General features: G+C 47.8%; 1 protein-coding gene across 4 annotated transcripts in view; it reads left to right on the top strand.

The window, feature by feature from the left end:
* The window catches only part of AGRN (agrin), a 257909-nt gene extending 238023 nt beyond the window's left edge, over positions 1-19886 (top strand). For 2 of the 4 annotated variants that reach the window (XM_082229651.1, XM_082229653.1), the window contains 7 exons: positions 2346-2462; positions 3840-4029; positions 4363-4450; positions 8956-8988; positions 13465-13689; positions 16731-16834; positions 17783-19886. In XM_082229651.1, coding sequence (XP_082085777.1) covers positions 2346-2462; positions 3840-4029; positions 4363-4450; positions 8956-8988; positions 13465-13689; positions 16731-16834; positions 17783-17940 — 915 coding nt within the window. In that variant the 3' untranslated portion in view covers positions 17941-19886. Of the gene's footprint in view, positions 1-1535; positions 1723-2345; positions 2463-3839; positions 4030-4362; positions 4451-8955; positions 8989-13464; positions 13690-16730; positions 16835-17782 lie in introns of those variants that run through there. The other 2 variants (XM_082229652.1, XM_082229654.1) reach the window with 2 other exon arrangements.
* Positions 19887-20846: the final 960 nt, after the last annotated feature.

Below are 20846 nucleotides of genomic sequence, written 5' to 3'. Positions count from 1 at the left end.
TCAGTGGTGCTCTCCCTTTGGCTCAGACGAGGGGCATAAGATTGTCCACACACAAATCAATTTGGGGTTCCAAATGGTTGCTAGAGGGACAAGGAACCTGTGGCCCCTCCAGATGGTGTTGCCCTGGCCCAGTGCAGGGATGATGGGAGTTGCAGTCTGGCAACATCTGGGTTCCCTGTCCCTTGCTTTAGAAGACATCAAAGAATAATTCCATCCTGATATGTCTGGACTCCAGCTTCCAACAACCCTGGTCAGGAATGATGGGAGTCATAGACCTGCAACCTTAACACATTGGGGTTGTGTGATGTGAAGCAGACCCCAAGATCTAGCCCAGCATTCTGTCTCCAACAGCATTCAGCTAGAAATTGTCACAAGCAGGAGACGATGGCAACAGCACCTCAACATTTCCTCCCTACTGTATTCTTATTTAGACGTGAACAAGGTGGCTTCATAGCTGTCACAATCTATAGATCATTCCTCCATGAATTTGTTTGATCCCTCCTTTGAAGCTAGCTAAACCAGTGGTCATTATCAGCACATGGCATAAGTAAATTACATCATGAGAGGGGACATTTTCTCTTGCCCGTCTGTAATCTACTCACTATTCATTTCACTGGTTGACTCCTGACGCCTGGTGAGAGAACCTGTGAACCAATCATAAATATATAAAACTGAATCATGTCCTGCCACTTCCCATCTTCACTCAATCCCTCCCCAAAATTGTAAGTTTTCCTTGTAAGAAAGATCCTCTCATGCTTTCATCATTTTGGTCGCCTCCTTTATGCCACCTGCGCTCAATCTCAATTTTCTCCCTACGCATCTGAAATCACTAGTGCTGTTTGCATCGCTCCGTCCAGCTAAGTATTTCCAGCTGTCTGGCACACCCACTCCGCATACTAAGCACATGCCCTAGAACCTTCCCAGAATCCTCTGCGGTACACAAGAAGAATTTGTAATGAAAAAAGTCCCCTGTACTTAAGGTGGTTTTTGTTGTCGTTAAACAGACCAAGGTATACCCCATGCCCATTTCTACTTTCAAAACACCAGCCTTTGACCCCTGTCTCCAAGCTTAGCCTAGTTATCTGAAACACGATGGTTTCTCCCCACCCTTCTTTTTAATTCTGGGAAGGAAACACACCTCCAAAAGGGGAAGCTGCAGAATAAAACCGTGCAGAACAGCAAACCGATAGGCCTGTGGCTTGTGTCTGATCTTTTACACATGCTCCTTTTTCTCCTCTTCGCAGCTTTAAAGCTTCCTTTTTGAAAGAGCTGCTGCCTCGTGTCTTATCAGAGCCGCAGCTGCTCCTTCCCTGTGCCCCCTGCTCTGCTCTGTACCTTTTACTCTACCAACGGCCCGCTAACCAGGGGACAGGGTTGCCGCTTGTATCTTGTGTGACTCTTTTCTGCCTGGTGATGTTATTGCACTGATCTTTTCTTTTGTCTCTTTCTCTCTCCGTCTTTCTTTTTGATTTTTGTTTGTGTTTCTTCCTTCTCCCCCACCCACCCCTTTCTCCTCCCTGCTGTCTGGATTTCAGAAATCCCGTAAGGTAAAGATAAGTATGACGGTCCTCATTACCATCTCACCCGACACTGGCTCATCCCTCCCCCCAAACCCTGTCGCTTTCTTCACTTCTCCATCCAGCCGCCAGTAATTTATCATCGCCTGCCTACCTGTTCCATCTTACAAAAATCACCTGTTGGTTTTTCATTTTGTTAGAATAGCTTCTCCTCCTCCTCCTCCTCCTTGCTTTTTTATTTTTAAGGAGTCATTAAGTTCATTAACTATTTTGTTTGTTTCTTTCTCCTCACCCCCGCCCTACATTTCCCCCAGAAAGTTTGGTCATTTCTCCATTTTTTAATATTATTGTGCATTAGATTTAGCCTTCTTAACGCAACCAGAGGTGGCTTTGATGCCATGACTCACAATGGGGACAGTAGGAACCTGGAAGGAAAAGGCTGGGGGGGGTGCCTTTCCTTTGTGGCTTCATGTCCGAGTCCCCCCTTGATAGATATATAGATATATATATATGGATGGATGGATCCTGGGGTCATAGTTCATTAAGGGTGCTGAGAGTTGCTCAGAGACCACAATTCCCCTCACAGAGCTACAATTCCTGGGAAGAGGAATTGATTGCCAAACCACTGTGGGAGGGGAATTGAGATCTGGCTTGGAGGAGAGTTTCAGGGGCCAGGTAGGAGCCACATTTGGCCCCCAGGCCTGAGGTTGCCCAGCCCTGGTTCTTGCTTCCTTCTCTGTGCCAGGACAGAGAGGGATATGAGTTACAACCTGGGTCTTCTCCTTTCTCACTGTGTGTTTTTCTTTCCCCTTCTCCCCACCCATCCAGCTTCCTCACACCTCGCTTAACCTGAAAGAACCCCTCTACGTTGGGGGAGCACCTGACTTCAGCAAGCTCGCCCGCGCTGCGGCTATTTCCACCAGCTTTGATGGCGCCATCCAGAGGGTGAGGCATATATGATCTCTGTCAATCTGTAGTCCTCCTCATGGGATGAGATCAGGGCTACGTAGCTTGTGTTTGCGGCCAGTTGTGGTGTGTGTGCTTCATTTAATAAGATATTATTGTACCTCAGGGATAAGGGAACTTTTTTTGGAGTCCGAGGGCCACATTCCCTTCTGAACAACTTTCATAGGGCCACATGCCAGAGGCAAAAGTGGGTGGAGCAATGAATGTAATTTCTGTGTTCAGGAAGCTAGTTTCTACCCACACTCACACACACCCATCTCTGTTCTCCATCCGGGCAAGCACAAGGCATTAGCGGAGCTCAAGGACACATTCCAGCCAGGCAAAAACACTCGGGGAGGCTGTGAAGCAGAATTGGTGCAGGGGTGGGCCCTGGGGAGAGTCTCAAATGTCAGACAGAGAGACCTGGGGGGCCTGAGACTCCCCACGCTGGTTGTGTGTCAAAAAAGGTTATGGTGTCACAGTGAAATCTCCTAAACACCTATAGGAGGATCCCTGGCTCTGTTGCCTGGTGGAAAATGCTCACAATCCATTTTTACTAGAGATACCATCCATTAAAAATAAACACCTTTTTTCATCTCCTTGGGGGCTCATTTGCAGGACCTGACAGTCTTCCTTGCCCTCCTCTGAACCCTTTCCAAGAAGAGCGTAAACCAATTGGAGCAGGTTCATAGGAGGGCAACAAAGACGGGCAGAATTATGGAAAGTAAGTCCTGCGAGAAATAGTTTAAAGAAACGGGATCTCTTTAACTTGGAGAAGAGAAGATTAACGGGAGACATTGTTGCACTCTCTGAATTGACCTCTAAGGCCTATTCTGTCTCTGCGGTGCTAAGACTTGGTTAACCTGCACATGTGTCCAAAGCCCGGTACATCTGGGTACCTAAAAGGATGCCTGTCCCAACTCTTATATATCCAACCCATCACTGTGCTCTGCAGGAGGGGGCCCCCTGCAGACACCATCTCATCAGAAGGTCTAATCCATACTTGGTACAAGCCAGCCCTTCAGGTTGGAGGCACCTACCTATTGGACCTCCCTCCCATTTGGACGTGTCAGACAGACACAGTATCTGTTGACTTTCTGGTGGCTACTGAAAGACCTTTGTTTCTCAGCGAGTCTTTTAAAAGGGAGATCCACACCCCAGTCTGCATTGAACCAGAAACTCTTTGCAAATATCCTTTTATTGTTAGATTGCTGCGAGATGTGGGAAGCGAGTCATAAACGAAATAAAGTAATAAGCCTGCAAAAATTACTGGGTTTCCTCATTCTCTGGCAAGGTGTCCCTGGCTTTTAATTTTAAAATAAAATAAAACCCACCCTGATTCTTTTGTTTCTTCTTTTTTCCTCCCCACCCGCTCAGATTTCTATAAAAGGCGTCCCAATTCTGAAGGAAGAGAACATCCGTGGTGCCGTCGAGATCTCGTCCTTCCGTTCCCATCCGTGCATCCAGAAGCCCAGCCCTTGCCAGAATGGGGGGATGTGTAGTCCTCGCATGGAAAGCTACGAGTGCACATGCCAGAGGGGCTCCTTCGGGGTGCACTGCGAGAAAGGTGCGGCTCTTTCACTGATGCTAGAAGTTGCCGGTGAAGACCGGGAAAATGCTGCTTAACAGAAAGTAGAATAGTTGGAGGTCATCCTAAAGTCGTACCTTTCTGTGAGTGACAAGGGTTAAGAGCTACTTTTGATAGAGGATTCTGTGTCCCCCCCCCGCTCTGTTTTTGTTTTTATTTAGATTAGTTTCTTTTGTCTTTTACTGTTTTATGAAAAAAGCTTTAATAAAATCTTACTAGAAGCAGCAGCAGTTGTCAGTGGGAGTCATTCAGTGGAGCTGATTGTTGGTCGATCATAACCAATCTTCCTTCTTCTTCTTCTTCCTCCCCCAGTCATCACTGAGAAGGCGGCAGGAGACGCGGAGGCCATTGCTTTTGATGGCAGGACCTACATAGAATACCACAATGCTGTGACCAAAAGGTAATGCCTTTTATTTTGACTAACAAAGCGGGGGTAGAAAAGCAAGCCTGTTGGCAGGAACTGAACTCAGAGCTTAACAATTAACCGTCTGAACTGGAGGGGTGGGGAAGAACCCCAGGATCTTCTACAGTGGAGTCAGAGGGTGGCAGCGCCACATCCTCAGGCCAGGGAGGAGTGGGGCACTGGCCCTACAGGTTCTTCTGGCAGCAGTGCCTCCGCGTGCCCTTCAGGTTCATCCATCATCTGATGGAAGAGGAATCTGACTACTGGTCTCTGACAGTTCTTTATCCCCAGCATTACATGGAAGTTTCATTCAGCTGTGACAGAAGAAAGCAGCACAATAAGATCCCTTCCTAATCCCAGCCCTCCTGTCTGCCCACCTTTGTGTGTGTGTGTGTGTGTGTGTGTGTGTATTCTCTTGTCTCATGAATAACATTTTTGTATGTCTTTAATCTTGGCTCCTGTACCACACATCTCTGCAACCCATTTTGGGGCAGGGGCTTCTTCTATGTGTGTTTATTCTGTGTGTAGGCGTTGCTCAGATGCTCTGGGCGTTGGACCCACCTCTGGTTTTTGGTCACCCCTTTGGAGACTGCGATGGGTTGTATCCAACTAAATTTTATTCATACCCGCTGAACTTAATGGGCCTATGTTCCTCGTGCCCATGGATAGTGTGGTGGCACCTACCCTTTAAAATTCCCTCCTCTTAAATATGAGACAGGCGTCGTTTCTGTTGCCTTTTGGGCACCTATGAAAGACCTTCCCCTTCCAACAAGCCTTTTAGGCAAGAGATCTTTCCCAGTCTGCATCTGTACTGGAAATGTTTTTAAGGCATTTTAATATTTTTATGACTTCTTGTTTGCCCCCCTGGGCTGCTTTGGGGGGAAGGGCAGGGTACAAATAAAATAAAATAGTAAATTTCAATGAGACTATTGGAAACACTGCCTCCTTCCCTAAAGACCCTCTCAAGATCAGCAGAGAGGGCCCTCTTGGTAGTTGCCCTGCCCTCGGAAGCATAAGGGGTGGCGGCATGGGAGAGGGCCTTCTCTGTGGCAGCTCCAAGGCTGTGGAACTCCACCCTGCAGAGGTGTCTCTCGTTCCTTCATTATAGAGTTTTGCCATATGCTAAAGGTGGATGGCGCTGTGGTCTAAACCACAGAGCCTAGGGCTTGCCGATCAGAAGGTCGGCGGTTCGAATCCCCATGACTGGGTGAGCTCCCGTTGCTCGGTCCCTGCTCCTGCCAACCTAGCAGTTCAAAAGCACGTCAAAGTGCAAGTAGATAAATAGGTAACGCTGTGGCAGGAAGGTAAACGGCGTTTCCATGTGTTGCTCTGGTTCGCCAGAAGCAGCTTTGTCATGCTGGCCACATGACCTGGAAGCTGTCTGTGGACAAATGCCGGCTCCCTCAGCCAGTAAAGCGAGGTAAGTGCCACAACCCCAGAGTTGTCCGCTACTGGACCTAATGTTCAGGGGTCCCCTTACCTTTAAAGATGCATCTCCTTATCCTGGCCTTTGACACCTAAGAGAGGGGTGTGTGTGTGTGTGTGTGTGTACAGCCCACTCTAGTTGCGGTTACAGTTTGTTTTTAATGGAGTAATGAAGTTTGCCCTAGGACATTTGGGTGAAGAATGAATAACAAACACAGTCATTGTCACAGTAATAATACTTGGATTAGGACTAAAGTTGGATACAACCCTATGTTTCTTTCCTACTTGTGCTCTCTTGTCTTGTCTGCCACCTCACTTTCTCTCTCGCTCTCTGTGTCCTGAATGTCTTTGTTTCTTTGTTTTCAAGCCAACTGACCAATGAGATCCCAGCGTAAGTAGACCTCCTTCCTCGCCCTCCCACCCTCCCTCTGTAATCGCCATCTCACATCAACCATCCTGCCACCTACCAACCCCAACCACGTCACTCAGTCACTGCCACCACCGTTCACTTGGGAATAAGAACTGAAAGTGAGCCTTCTTGGAGTGGGGGGGACGGGACAGGTGGTCCTACAGGGAGAGCACCCACACCTTCACTTTACACAGATGTGTGCACTGTATTAGACTGAAGCCACAGCACCAGAGCTGCCTGTCATCCTCACCCCATTCCCAGCACCCAGGAAATATGCCAAGACATAGGTTATGTAAAGGAGAGCCGTAGTCTGAATCTTTTCAGCAGCTCACTGAGCAAAACAACAGAGGGATAGGGGGAGTTATCCCAGCTAAACGGTTCCACTAGCACAAGGAGTTTTAAAACATTTGTTTCTTAGTGAGAATTTATTGGTGGAAAGGGGGGAAATGCGCAAAAAGGGGAAATGAAACAAAAAGGGGAGCTGGGTTTGTCAGCTCACGTTCACAATACAGTGGTACCTCTAGTTACGAACTTAATTCATTCCGGAGGTCCATACTTAACCTGAAACTGTTCTTAACTAGAGGCATGCTTTCAGTAATGGGGCCTCTTGCTGCCACTGCGCCGCCAGCAGACAATTTTCGTTCTCATCCTGGGGCAAAGTTCTCAACTTGAGGTAACTCTTGCAGGTTAGCGGAGTTTGTAACCTGAAATGTTTGTAACCTGAGGCATTTGTAACTCGAGGTACCACTGTACATTGAAAATCAATAAACGAGACATTAAGGTCTTCTGACCATTGCATAAGAGATGGTGACTGTTTAATCCTTCCAGGAGTTTTAGCTGTGCCATGGTGCTTCCCCAGCCTCTCCTGTGTGCCCTGTAAATCTGCAGCAAATTTACAGGGCCTGCAAGGGGGGGGCAGAAGGGAGGGTGGGGAAGCTCCATTGCACACCTAAAACACATTGCAGTAGCAGAACTGTTTAGCTGGACAGCTTCTGTGAGGACTTCAGATCCATGCAAGGGCCTAACAGGCTGGGGTGAGGTCTTCCAACTCTTCATGCACTAAAACACCAAATCTGAAATGCCACCCCTTGACATTGGGCCTTCTTATCTTCTTGTGGCAGTTTTCCCCATGAGGACTAGTGACCTGAATTAAAACTAACATTGTTTCAGAACCATGGCATAATACACGTATATAGGGTGGGGCCTCTGTGGATCTCCTAAGTAATCACACAGTTGCTTTTCTACATCTGTGACATCTAAAGGACTTTTTAAAAGAGAGGCACACAAACAAACAAAGTCTAACCAATTGTTGAAAATTGGATCCAGAACAAATACAGTGGAATGTTACTTTATTCCTTTATATATAGAAACACTTCAAAGAGAGAAGTGAGTGAAAGATTTTCAGTATGTTGACAATCCATCATGGTCCCCCCCCCCCACCTCGCTGCTCCTCTACAACATTAAGAAGAAGAAGAAAGAAATTGTTCACCAAATCACATTGAACGAGATGACTTGACAGCTGTGACCCAGCTTTAGCAGGGGTTAAGGGTCTCTGTACAATCTTTGCAGATGAAAACTACCATGGTGGACCTCAGATCCCATTCCAGAAAGGAAAAAATAACAGATCTCTGTTATATCTCTGGAATTGAAAATGTGTTTTCCAAAAAAAACCAAAAACCCTCAAGGTGCCCTTGTGTTCTGGTTAAAAAGTGGGACCGGCGGGTAGTTATAGTTGCTGAGGTTGCCTTACATAATCAGAGACACCACAGGTTGTTTCAAAAACGGCTGGTTTGGGGTTGTTCTTTTTTTCCTGAAACAAGCTTCGTTGTTTTACATGGGCAGGCAACTCTGGTCTATCCCTTTTACTTGGAATGTCGAATCACTCTTAAGCCACCGCATGCTTGCATTGGTTTGAAAGAAACCCCCTTCTGCATACCTGAGATAATAATACGCTGCTGTACATGTGGTCACTTACTCTGATTTGAAATTGAGCACCTAATTAAACGGGGTGGGTGGGTTTGAGGCTCTTTCCTTTGCTTTCCACTTCCTGCCCTGGTTTAACCTCTTGCGACTCCCCACCCCACCCCACCCGCAACTAACCCCAGACTAAAGTGACTTCAAGGGTTTGTTATCTCATAACTGATCGTGTGAACAAGCATAATGAAGGTATGTCAAGAGCCTTTATTTAACAAAGAGATAGAGGCCCTTAATTCTTCATCATGTTCCAACCACTTGATCGTGTAAACAAATCCAGGGCAGAAGCGAGTTGAAAGGGTAGTCTTTACCCAGAGGCTCAATGCCTCGCCTCTCACTTCTGCCTCCGATGATTATCCCTTAACTGTTGTAAACAAGCTTAAGGGGCTATTATTTCAGGATGTGCAGAAACCCATTGCGTTGCCCGGTGGTACTACATTTCTCATTCGCAAAGATCTCACATTGCTGGGTTACATCCAAACTTTAAAGTCCTGCCTCAGTGCAGACCCCGTTGAAATTAATGGACCTAGGTTAGCGGTCTCCATTAATTCCAATGAGGAGGGCTAAGGCTGGACGCAGCCCTGCATTTAGAAAGAGCTGCTGGGATCTCTCAGAGGTTTCGCAGGGACTGGCCACTTCTCACTGTTTGCCATGGGCGCTTATTGCATGCCTCCCCTTTCTTCCTGCTTCTAAGTCCTGATGCTCTGGACTACCCTCTGGATATCAGGTGAGTGTCAGCAAGGCTTCTGCTCTGGTGTCCAGGTGTTTGCTTCCGCTGCTGCCATTTCTTCACCTTTTAAAAATCTCCTCTGCATTCCGCTTTGCTCTTATGCATGATTGCTGCATTGTTACATCTTAATAATAATAATAATCACCAAGGGCCTAAAATGAATAAATCTCAGAGAGCACACAACCGAGCCCAGCTCAGCAAGAGCGCTTTACCCATGAGCTCATTTTGAGACGCCCTTTTTCCATGTTCCTCCCCCCTTGTTTTGAACATGGTCATCATGTTCAAAACAAGGAGGAGGAAAAAAAACAGATGTTCATGTCTTTCATTTCTGAGTTTTGAGAGCAGGGTTTGCACAGAACGGTTTACCTGATTCAAAGTAACAAGAGTTGATGTGATCCAAATTTCCCAGTTACTGAAAAGCACCAGGGATCTTGAGCCAGAGACTCTGGTGGAGGGAACCTGGGTCCTTTGCTTCCTATGATCCACCAGGGCAGAGGGAACAGCTGGTCCATTGAAATGACACCCCCAACCTTCCATATCTCTAAAGCAGTTGTGTGGCGGGGGGGGACGGGACCTGTGGCCTTCCATATATTGTGGACTCCAGCTCCCAAGAGCCCCAGCTACACAGCTAGTGGCCAGGGATGGTGGGAGTTGTAGTCCAGCAACATCTGGAGGGCCACCAGTTCCCCATACCTGCTCTAAAAATCTAAACATTCCACTAAAGGGTCTAAGAAGAGCCCTGTTGGATCAGCCATTGCTAGTCTTAATCTCTGTGCAGGTTTTACAGGTCCGAAGCTTGCCCGGTAAAATGGGGTTGTGCGCAGTCACAATTGCAGACCAGTTGCTGTCACATGGTGCACTGCTGCAGAGCTCCCCTCTCAAAAAAATAAAAGGGTTGGGACCGACACTAGTCCTACTCAGCATAGACCCTTTAAAATTAATGGAGGTGATGAACTCGGGGCCATTAATTTCAGCGGGCCTGCTCTCTGGCTGAGTGGGACTTGGCAGTTGACAACCCAAACATCTTAGCAACATTTGGGAGCTTGGTTTCAATTACTAGATTGCCGTAACAAGCTAATCCAGATAACTTGCAAAAAAAATAATAATAAATTAATTAAGAATGGAAAGGCTGGGGGGGGGGACCAGCAATGTGCATCCAATCATCCTTAATAAAGCTGTTATCTGCCGAAGCCAGAACAAATGAGAAGAATCAAATTTAGAGGTTCTCAATTCCATTCACGCAACAGATAAATTAAAGCGAGCATCCATCTCAAACAGAAAACAGCCAAGTGAGGATCTTATGACATAGTAGCCACTCCTTCGTGGACCAGCTGGCAGCAGAGTCAGAGATGGCATTCAGGTTTTTCTCTTGCCTTATTCCCAGGTGCTGTTTTAATAATAATAATAATAATAATAATAATAATAATAATAATAATAATAATTTATTATTTGTACCCCGCCCATCTGGCTGGGTTTCCCCAGCCACTCTGGGCGGCTTCCACAGAAACCCAAAAAACACTAAAATATCATACATTAAAAGCTTCCCTGAATAGGGCCGCCTTAAGATGTCTTCTGAATGTCAGGTAGTTGTCCATCACCTTGACATCCGATGGGAGGGCATTCCACAGGGCGGGCGCCACCACCGAAAAGGCCCTCTGCCTGGTTCCCTGTAGCTTCGCTTCTCGCAATGAGGGAACCGCCAGAAGGCCCTCGGCCCTGGACCTCAGTGTCCGGGCAGAACGATGGGGGTGGAGATGCTCCTTCAGGTATACTGGGCCGAAGCCGTTTAGGGCTTTAAAGGTCAACACCAGCACTTTGAATTGTGCTCGGAAACGTACTGGGAGCCAATGTAGGTCTTTCAAGACCGGTGTTATGTGGTCTCGGCGGCCGCCCCCAGTCACCAGTCTAGCTGCCGCATTCTGGATTAGCTGTAGTTTCCGAGTCACCTTCAAAGGTAGCCCCACGTAGAGCGCATTGCAGTAGTCCAAGCGGGAGATAACTAGAGCATGCACCACTCTGGCCAGACAGTCAGCGGGCAGGTAGGGTCTCAGCCTGCGTACCAGGTGGAGTTGGTAGACAGCTGCCCTGGATACAGAATTGACCTGCGCCTCCATGGACAGCTGTGAGTCCAAAATGACTCCCAGGCTACGCACCTGGTCCTTCAGGGGCACAGTTACCCTATTCAGGACCAGGGAGTCCTCCACACCAGCCCGCCCCCTGTCCCCCAAAAACAGTACTTCTGTCTTGTCAGGATTCAACTTCAATCCATTAGCCGCCATCCATCCTCCAACCGCCTCCAGGCACTCACACAGGACCTTCACCGCCTTCACTGGTTCTGATTTGAAAGAGAGGTAGAGCTGGGTATCATCTGCATATTGATGGACACCCAGTCCAAACCCCCTGATGATCTCTCCCAGCGGCTTCATATAGATGTTAAAAAGCATGGGGGAGAGGACGGAACCCTGAGGCACCCCACAAGTGAGGGCCCAAGGGTCTGAACACTCATCCCCCACCACCACTTTCTGGACACGGCCCAGGAGAAAGGAGCGAAACCACCGTATAACAGTGCCCCCAGCTCCCAGCCCCTCAAGACGGTCCAGAAGGATGTTATGGTCAATTGTTTTAAGAACAGAGGAAGGGCCCTGATGAATCAGACCACAATCTAGAGCAGCATCCGTGGTTGTATCCAGTGCCAGCCCTACTCAAAGTAGACCCATTGAAGTTAATGCGAGTGACTAACTTGGGTTCATTACTTCCAGTGGGTATACTCTGAGTAGGAGTTAGTTGAATACAACTGGGCATCCCTGACAGTTGAGGCTGGCACTGCCTGCCGACCTCATCCAGATGCCAGCATCCTGCCTTCTTGCTTCCCTCCAGTCCTGGGGGTGGCCCTGCCTGCCAGCTTCTACCTCCTTAGCTTCATTGTCACCCTTGTAGAACTTAGCAGGGGGGAAGAAGAGGATGGGGACAAACCTAGAATTAGCTAGTTCTGCCTGTCATTGGCTCTGGCTCAGGGCATCCTGTCCTTCACCCTACCTGACTCAAAAAGAACATAAGTGGAGCCAGCTGGGACAGACCAAAGGCTCACCTAGGCCAATCTCCTGTTCCCACAGTGGCCAGCCTGGGAGGAAAACCTGAGCACAGCAGCCACCACTTCCCTCCACTTTCCCCTGGGCAGCTCACATGAATGGCTTTAAGGCCTGTTGGCTGCCCATCTTGGCTATTTAGTTAACAGCTTCTGGACACAGAAGCTCCATTTAGCTAAGAGCTGTTGACAGACTTCTTTATGGGCTAGTGTCCTCCTCGTTAAAAATACTTGAAGCATTGCACACATTTTTAGTGGCCGTATTTATAAAGGGTGTTAGAACTCCTTTCAGATCGTTTGGTATTATTGGGTCATAGCTGGTGTTAATCCTACTCAGAATAGACCTGTTTGAATCAGTGGACATGACCGATGTAGGTCCATTAATTTCAGTGGCTATACTCTTGTGTTAACACACAGTTAACCTACTATTATTTATTACATTTATTTGTCACTTACTACATGAAATGTATCGGAGCAATACATTGTCTTTTTAAAGAAACGGAAATGCAAAAGTTTAAAACAAAACATCAAAATAATAAAACATTACCTGCTAGAAGTGATCATTCTCCAATATTATAAAAAAGGAGGAATCCTGCCCCACCCCACTGAACAATGAGCACCTCAACATTTGGTCCTATCCAAAATTGGTCCTATGTGGAGCAAACCCATTGAAATGAATAAAGATGGCTAGCTAAGCTCCATTAATTTCAATGGGTCTCCTGTGAGTAAAAAGCAGTTGGCTAGAACCCATAATTTTCTAGAACTGCTCACCTCGCAATTCAGTAAATTCTCCCCCACTTTTCTAAAAGCTTCTGAATTTGTTTCAATGTGGAATTCACCCACAGCCACTGGCCACCTATTTCTATCCTGTGTCTGTTGGGGGATGAAACACTCTTCTTTTCCATGCTGTCGTGTGTCTCGTGTTGTGTGGTACGTGCGTGGTACATGTGCGTCTTTGTGGCAGTTGAAGCTTGAAAAAAACCTTTCTTCTAAGGCCTATAGGCCTTCTATACGCTTGTCAAAGCAACCTTATTTCCTTCTCAGATATGAGGCCCGGGGCCAAGCTAGGCCTGAGCTAGAAAAAAATGGGACTTTCTCCGTGGTTTGGTTGCCTCAGTAGTTTGCAAGGTGAAACGGGGTGTCCTTTTGTAGCGTTCTTCAGAACGTGAACTCCATCCCGTTTTCTGAATGGATGTTGTCACCTGGTGATGCTTCCACCTCAAATTGGCATACACCGTTGAAACAACGCTGAGAACTGGGACTCAGCACCAGCCACTCATCCATCAAGAATGCAGCTCTCCCTCCTTGTGTCATTATGTGGGCGTACAAGGAGTGGGGAGATCCCTCCCCCATCTCAGAATCTGACACCCCACTTTATCTCCATGCAGTGAGAAGGCCTTGCAGTCGAACCACTTTGAGCTGAGCATCAAGACCGAAGCCACGCAAGGCCTCATCCTCTGGAGCGGGAAAGGGCTGGAGCGTTCAGATTACATTGCTTTGGCCATTGTGGACGGCCGCGTACAGATGACCTATGACCTTGGCTCCAAGCCTATGGTCCTCCGTTCCACTGTCCCAGTCAACACGAACCAGTGGATCCAAATCAAAGCATACAGGTGAGGGACACGTGGGGAGAATGCTTGCTCACCGTATTATTTCTCAGCCTCTTCCTTCAACCTTCAGGGAGATACTGTAGTTCAGGGATGTCCAACTTCTGAGAGACTGCGATCTACTCCCACTAAAAAGACACTGGCAGTGCTGTGCCCATTGTATTGACCAGAGGAGGAGCCAAAGTTGTTTGCAGGGGCGTCAGGGTCCTGCAATTGACCAGGGACACCCCACAATCGACCAGTAAATCACAATCAACCTGCTGGAGTTCAACAGCAGAGTACTGGTTTTGAATGTCGAATGTCACACGTTCAGTCCTGGCCATGCCAAGTTAGGACTGGGAAAGGTTCCCTGTCTGAAACTTCTTAAGAGCTGCTGCCAGTCAGTGTAGAGAATACTGAGCTAGATAGAGCCTATGATCTGACTCGGGGTAAGTTGCCGTAACTTCAGAAGTTATGTGAAGAATGCAAATTCAGTAGTTTGAGTCGGGGCGGAGATCTTTCAGCTGTTTGTGGCCTGAGTCGTCTAGGGCTTTAAGCACTGGTGTGAGAAGCTTTACAGAAACCAGTAACAAACTGACAACTAGTCAGCCATCCTGATTGAGCAGTTAATCCTGCATTGCAGGGGTTGGACTAGATGACCCTTGGGGAACCCTCCAACTCTAGAGTTCTATTATTCTAGGAAGGATGGGATATAGTAGTAGTGAAAACAATGGCAACATAAGATGCTTTATGCCAAGTCAGACCATGAATCTAGCTCAATATAGTCTGCGCTGGCAACATTGCCTGAAATGGAATTGCCATTCTTTTAAAGCAAATTTTAAAAGTCCTTTGTCCAGCCTATTTCAAGTAGTCCAGATGACTAGCAATCGCTCTCGGGGGTCTCGGGCAAAAGTATTCCCCAGCCCTACCTGGAGATGCCAAGAATCGAACCTGGGACCTTCTGCATATAAGCAGGAGCTCTGCCCCTGAGCCCACAGCCCTTGTCCCTTCCCGCCATGGTGTTCCCGATCCCAGATAATGTTCCTCCTTTCCTCTGCACCATGTGAGGCTAAGGAAGCAAAGGGTCACCCCTAGAGCTTGGCAGGTCATGCACACACATACAAAAATAATCCTCGGGTGACTCAGACTGCCTTTGGGCAGATCATGCCTAGACTCGTCCGCCCTGGGCTCTAGGAAGAGGTCCCGAAGGGTCAAGCAAAAAGTCCCTTCCACTGCCTTGTAATGCCTATGGCTTTGGCAGTCCACCCTCATGAACATCTTATTTCCCCCGCCCACCTCTGGGTTTTTATTTTTATCTCGGATGTCTGGCTGGGATACCTAAAGTGGAGTGGGTGGGTGGGTTCTGCAGCTGCCTTTTGAGGTCCAGGATGGAGTGATGGGTTTGTGTGTGTGCTTGAATAACATGGGGCAAGGGAGAGAGAGGACCTTACCCTCTGACCTTATGTTGCACCCTTTCCTTAGCTCAGGGGTCAGCAAACCTTTTCAGCAGGGGGCTGGTCCACTGTCCCTCAGACCATGTGGGGGGCCGGACTATATTTTTGGGAGGGAAATGAACAAATTCCTATGCCCCACAATAACCCAGAGGTGCATTTTAAATAAAAGGACACATTCTACTCAAGTAAAAACACGCTGATTCCTGGACCGTCCGCTGGCCGGATTTAGAAGGTGATTGGGCTGGATCTGGCCCCTCTACCTTAGTTTGCCTACCCGTGCCTTAGCTGCTCCATTTAGAAGGCAAGGAGGGTCCATGAATTGGCTAGATTAGGGAGGAGCCTGCAGTGGGGCTTGTAGATATTAGAACCCTCTTCCCCACCTTCAATCCAGGGGCCCCAAATGGTGCTTTGAAGGCAGCTGAAACCTTGAAACCAATCATGCAAATGAAGGCTTGTTTCCTGAGCTGTCATTCAGTGAAAGAGATACTAATTGATGAGTCATGCGAGCTTTTTTGAACCAAGTAATTGATTCATCAAGTGCTCTTAGATTTCCAGGAGCGTAAAAACATTTCAGAAGCAAAGAGCAGGCTTTACTTTGTTTTCAGGAAATGCACACATAACATCACAGAATAATCTTATAAGAGGCGTTCCTTCAAAAACATCTCAGAAATAGATGCCCCACTTAACCAGGTAGCAGAATTTCCCCCCACCCCAATTGTCTTAGTTCTTAAAATTCCTAATGGCAAGAATAATTTTAGAAGACACATTCTGTCCCATGGCTGTGTGTGAGAGAGAAAGGAAACACCTCTTTAACTATGCCACTTGCTATTGGCGATTTTTATAAGCACTTGTATGAGAAATATATGACATTAGGGAGGAAAACCAGGACACAATCTTAGTCAATCGTTCTTCACTTTTTTTAAACTCCACTCTTCAGTCGAAAAGGTTCACAGAGCTGCTTGCGGGCCAAGGAAACCCAAACAGTCCCAGCTCTCAGGCTTAGTGTCTAAAAGAGATGACCCACAAGGAAAAAGAGATTTTTTTTGGGGGGGGGGGAGCAAATCCAGGCACCAGTTCTTAAAGTTACAGATCTTTGTAACAAGCAGCTGGGATGGGAGCAGTTCGAATAGCCTAATGGGATGTCTGCCACTCAGTTATAGATAAAGAGGAAGACAAGCCAAAAGCAGCTGGTTTTTTAAGCAAGGCCGATGGAGTAGCCTTGCATCCCTTCTCTCTACTGCAGCCTGAGAATGGCTGCTGCTAAATGACAACTGAGACAGAGCCCAAAGGTAAACTGGTCTCTCAGCAAAGCTGTCGAAATGAATATGTTGTTAAATTTTAGGAAAATGGCTGTTCAAACAATGTTTACTGTTTTTATTTTTACAAGGTTTGCGGGGTGTTTAGGAAAGAAAAATGTCATAGGTACTGGGGGTAGGTTGTCTCTGTGAAACTGAGTGGCGAACGATTACCACCAAGGTAACCAAATCCCTCTAGAAGAAGGGGAGCAAAGGAAAAGCAAAGGAAAATTTCCTCCACCTGATAGGAACCAACGTTCCACACACGCAGAACCCCGAGCCTTTTAGCAACTGCTTGCGTTTCCCCCTCTTTCTGCAGAGTGCATCGAGATGGGTCCTTGCAGGTCGGCAACGAGTCCCCCATCACAGGCTCCTCGCCTCTCGGAGCAACTCAGTTGGACACAGACGGGGCTCTTTGGCTGGGTGAGTTGAACCCCACTTAACCCAGGTTGCGTACTTGCCCGCCACACAGGGCGTTGGCTGGCGAAACCCCTCCTCCAGGTAGCCTGGTAGCTTCCAGAACAGACTGTGAAAGAAAACACTCCGCACTAAAGGCCCAAATTGCTGCTGCTGTTATGCCAACGAAGCACATAGCATTTTGAAGAGAAGGGATTGTGACCAAACAGGTCCCACTCAGAGTAGACCCATCAAAGTTCACAGACGCAACTAACTTAGGCCTGTTCTTTTCAGTGGGTCTAACTCTGAGTAGAACTTAGTTAAATTCTAACTTAGCCATGTCTATTAATTGGAACAGGTTTACTCTGAGTAGAACAATCACTGGATACAAGTCACAGCAAGAAAAAGAGGGATGGCCTCAGTCCAAAGAGCATTTGTCCCCAGTGCTTTTTGAAGAAGATCTTCTTCAGAGGAAACATGGCAGTTTTACCTCTGTCTTCTAACACTCTCCGAATATTCTTTTGCAAATGGTTCACCATCATGATTTGGAGTGTGCAGAGCACAAGAGTTATAGAACCCTATAGCTGTGAGGTTGGAAAGGACCCCACAAGGGTTATTTATTGCAACTCCCTGAAATGCAGGAATGACAGCTAAAGAATCCCAGGCAGATGGCCATCCAGCCTCTGTTTCAAAAGCCCCCAAGGAATGAGGGCCCACCACTTTCCAAGGCAGGGCTGTGTTTCCCATAAGGAAGATCTCCTTCAAAAACAGCGTTACTGTCATGTGCACTTCTGTGGAGTCGGGTCTCTGCCCCAAGGAATACATAGTACATTTGGCATGGGGAGAGCGATACAGAAGGGAGGGGAGGAAGATGGAGACGTGAGTGAACAGAGCGAAAGAGGTGTGTCGCCGGGTGAGAGTTCACCTTAACCCTCTCCTTTGCTCTCCCTTCCCCACCTGCGCCCTCTTTTGCAGGAGGACTAGAGAAGCTCAGCGTGGCCCACAAACTCCCCAAAGCCTACAGCACCGGCTACGTTGGCTGCATAAGAGACGTCACTGTCGACCGTCAAGAACTGCACTTGGTGGAGGACGCTTTAAACAACCCCACCATATTACACTGCTCAGCCAAATAATATGGCCTGCGGCCCTCCCTCCCTCTTTCCTCCCTTCCCTCCCTCCCTTCCTCCCCCCTACCCCCTCATCCTTCTGGCTATTGCTGTAATTATTTTCTATTTTTGTAAACTTATTGCTTTTTATATTTTTGTGGGGGAAGGGAGGGGGGAAAGCGAGGAGGCAGAGAAGAAGAAGAGGAGGAAGAAGAGACGGAAGATAAAACTTTGGGTTGGGGGGCGTCATTTTTGGTTACTTTTTTGGTGCACTGTTCTCTCTCATCCAAGCTGGTTGGACTCTTGAGCAGGAGCCAAGCCTCCCTGTGGGGTGGTTTGTTTTTTTTAATTATTATTATTTAGAAAAAGAAGAAGAAATCCTTCCAGGCAATGACCAAGGAGCAAACATGCTCCCACCTTCTATATCCCGCCTTCAGGCGTCATCCTCTGCTGTAAATGCCGTACATACTTGAAACTTTTTCTTAAAAAACATCAGCTTTGGAAGTTAACACCCACAAGGAGGAAATCTTGACAATTCCTCCCGGACCCCAGGCGATGAACTGAAGCCCTCACAGGAGCAGAAACCAGAAGTCTTCTTTCATAACAGCTTTGAACAAAAGAAGCAACAGTGGACAATTGGACAATTGGAGGGAGGGGCAAGCAAGGGGGCATGTGGGGAAGGCCACTCGGTGGGTGGGGGGAAACCGGGTGCCTGCTGATGAGGTCCAAGGAAGCTGGAACAAAAACCTTCAAACCAAGGCACTCACCTGTTGGTCTTTGCCTTATCTTTAGTCTTAAAGAGGAGTGCTATTATCTTCTTGTAACCACAAAAAGGGTGGACAAAAGGTTGGAAAGCCCTCTCGCTCACACACTCTCATTTTTTCTTTCAACGTACTTCCAATGCCTTTAAGTGAACTTGGGGGGGCAGGATTCTCCTCTCTCCTGCAGGAATGTCTGGAGGTATGATCTTGCATTGGGGGGGCAGAGAGATTAGAGAGGAGACAGGGGGTGGCAGCTCTCCTGGGCAGCACCCAAGTCCTCCCAATGGCTGGAAGGTGACTTCTTCTTGAGTTTCCCAATCCATTCTTTGTTGACCACTGAGAAGAGCAGCAGTCTTCTTTTGGTTATACTTCATTTGCTCAGATTGGGTCCTCTCTCCCACCCCACCCCCAAAAAAAGATTCTGGAACTGATAACTGTGGGTCAAGTGGGTGCTTTAACACTCTAGTGAAGGAGGCAGGGAGACTTCTGTGTCTCTTCAGATGTGGTTGGATGACAGCTCCTGTCTTCCCTGACCATTGGCCATGCCAGTGGGGAGTGATGGCAGGTGGGGATTCTAACATCTGGAGAGCCTTGAAAGGCTGTGGATGATAGCTTGTCTCCACGTGCTCTATAACACAAAGACTTGTGTGGAGGCATACAGATCTGCTTTTGGGGTCCCCTCCCCTAAAATCCCAATATCTCAAAGACAAAGCCTAGGGATTTGTTCTGAGTTCCAGAACTACATTGCGCTCACAGCCCTTTCAACACACAAGTAGTCCACTTTCTGCAATTTAGCAGCCTAACCTTGGTGGGGAAAGCGTTGATGTTTGCCATGGTTAAAAAAATTGGGAGTTAGAAAACCTCGCCATTCCGCTGCCCAGATCACCTCATAGGTCTGTCAGTTGAGTTCCTGATCTAGTTTGTGTTCTGATCATACACCGCCCTGCACTTCCGATGGAAACCGCCATATGCGGGGTCAGAGCACAGGGCAAGCGGGAGCCACTCTGCCCACCAGCCCCTCCCAGATCTCTATGGTGCTCTACTCCACTTGCCTAACTTTGGGTCTCCCTCCCAAACCCCCCCCCCCATGGCTGTATTTTATGGATGCCGGCCTGTTGACGGATGAGGAGGGGAGGGAATCTTATTTCTAAGGTGTGCATGTTAAAGGCAGATTGGGAGGGACTGCGAACCCCAAAGGCCTCTCTGGAACATTCCATACACAGTCGCCTCAGAGGTGGCCCCAAGCCTTTTGGGTGCCTGCGGCAGAAAATTCAAATGGCACCCTCCGCCCACCCCCTTTGGTGGTAAATAATGTAATAAAAAAGACTAAATAACTGAGATTTTCCTGGCTTTTAATGGTGCTTCACAAATGGGAAGAAATAATGCCACCATCCTGCCTAACAGTTTGGGTAGGCTGTGCAGATAACGTACCCCTCACCCCAAGACAGGCCTGCACAGAGAACCACCCAAAGAGGAGCTAACAAGTTGGCAACCTGGCTTTTGTTTTTTAAATAACTCCCCCACCCTATGCACACACCCACCCCTTGGACTTGCACAGGAGCAGCTGTGAAACCTATTTCCACACGTTATTTTTATCCAGACATGTCTCGACTCTGTGCGGCCTCGCCACTCTTTGTTGTTTACAACAACCCACCGACAGGAATAGGTCTGACGTCTCAGACTTACTGTGGGAAAACGATCCTTGGAGATGTTCTCACTGTGTGTGTGTGTGTGTGTATGTATGTGTGTGTGTGTGCGTGTGTGTGTGTGGCCATCCCCCAAAAGAACAACTCCCAGGAGCCCTCGCTGCAAGTGTCAACCAGGCCCTTAAATAGAATATTCTGGATTGCTTTCCAGCTATCTGCCACTCTCAGATTGTGGTATTTATATGCCCCTACCTCATGCAACATGGGCTTTGGAATTGCCAGGTTTCAGAAGGGTTGTAGCTGTAGGGCTAGCAGAATTTATGGCTAGAAGTCCGGAATAGCACAGCTCAACGTTTCCATGAGCTGAGGGCAGTCACACTGCATGTACAGCACCTGGCCTGTTGCGTGAGCAGGTGCTACTCTTGAGCAGCTGACAGGGACCAAAACACCCCACCCAGGCCCACCAATGGCACCTGATCTAGGTTCCCCTTAGGGCGCGTGGGGGGGGGGGAATAAAGCTTCCTAT

Source organism: Podarcis vaucheri (genome assembly GCF_965113315.1).
Source record: "Podarcis vaucheri genome assembly, chromosome: 7".
NCBI classification, from domain to species: Eukaryota; Metazoa; Chordata; class Lepidosauria; order Squamata; family Lacertidae; genus Podarcis; species Podarcis vaucheri.
Note: the sequence above shows the minus strand (reverse complement) of the source record. Positions and strands in the feature narration are given on the sequence as shown.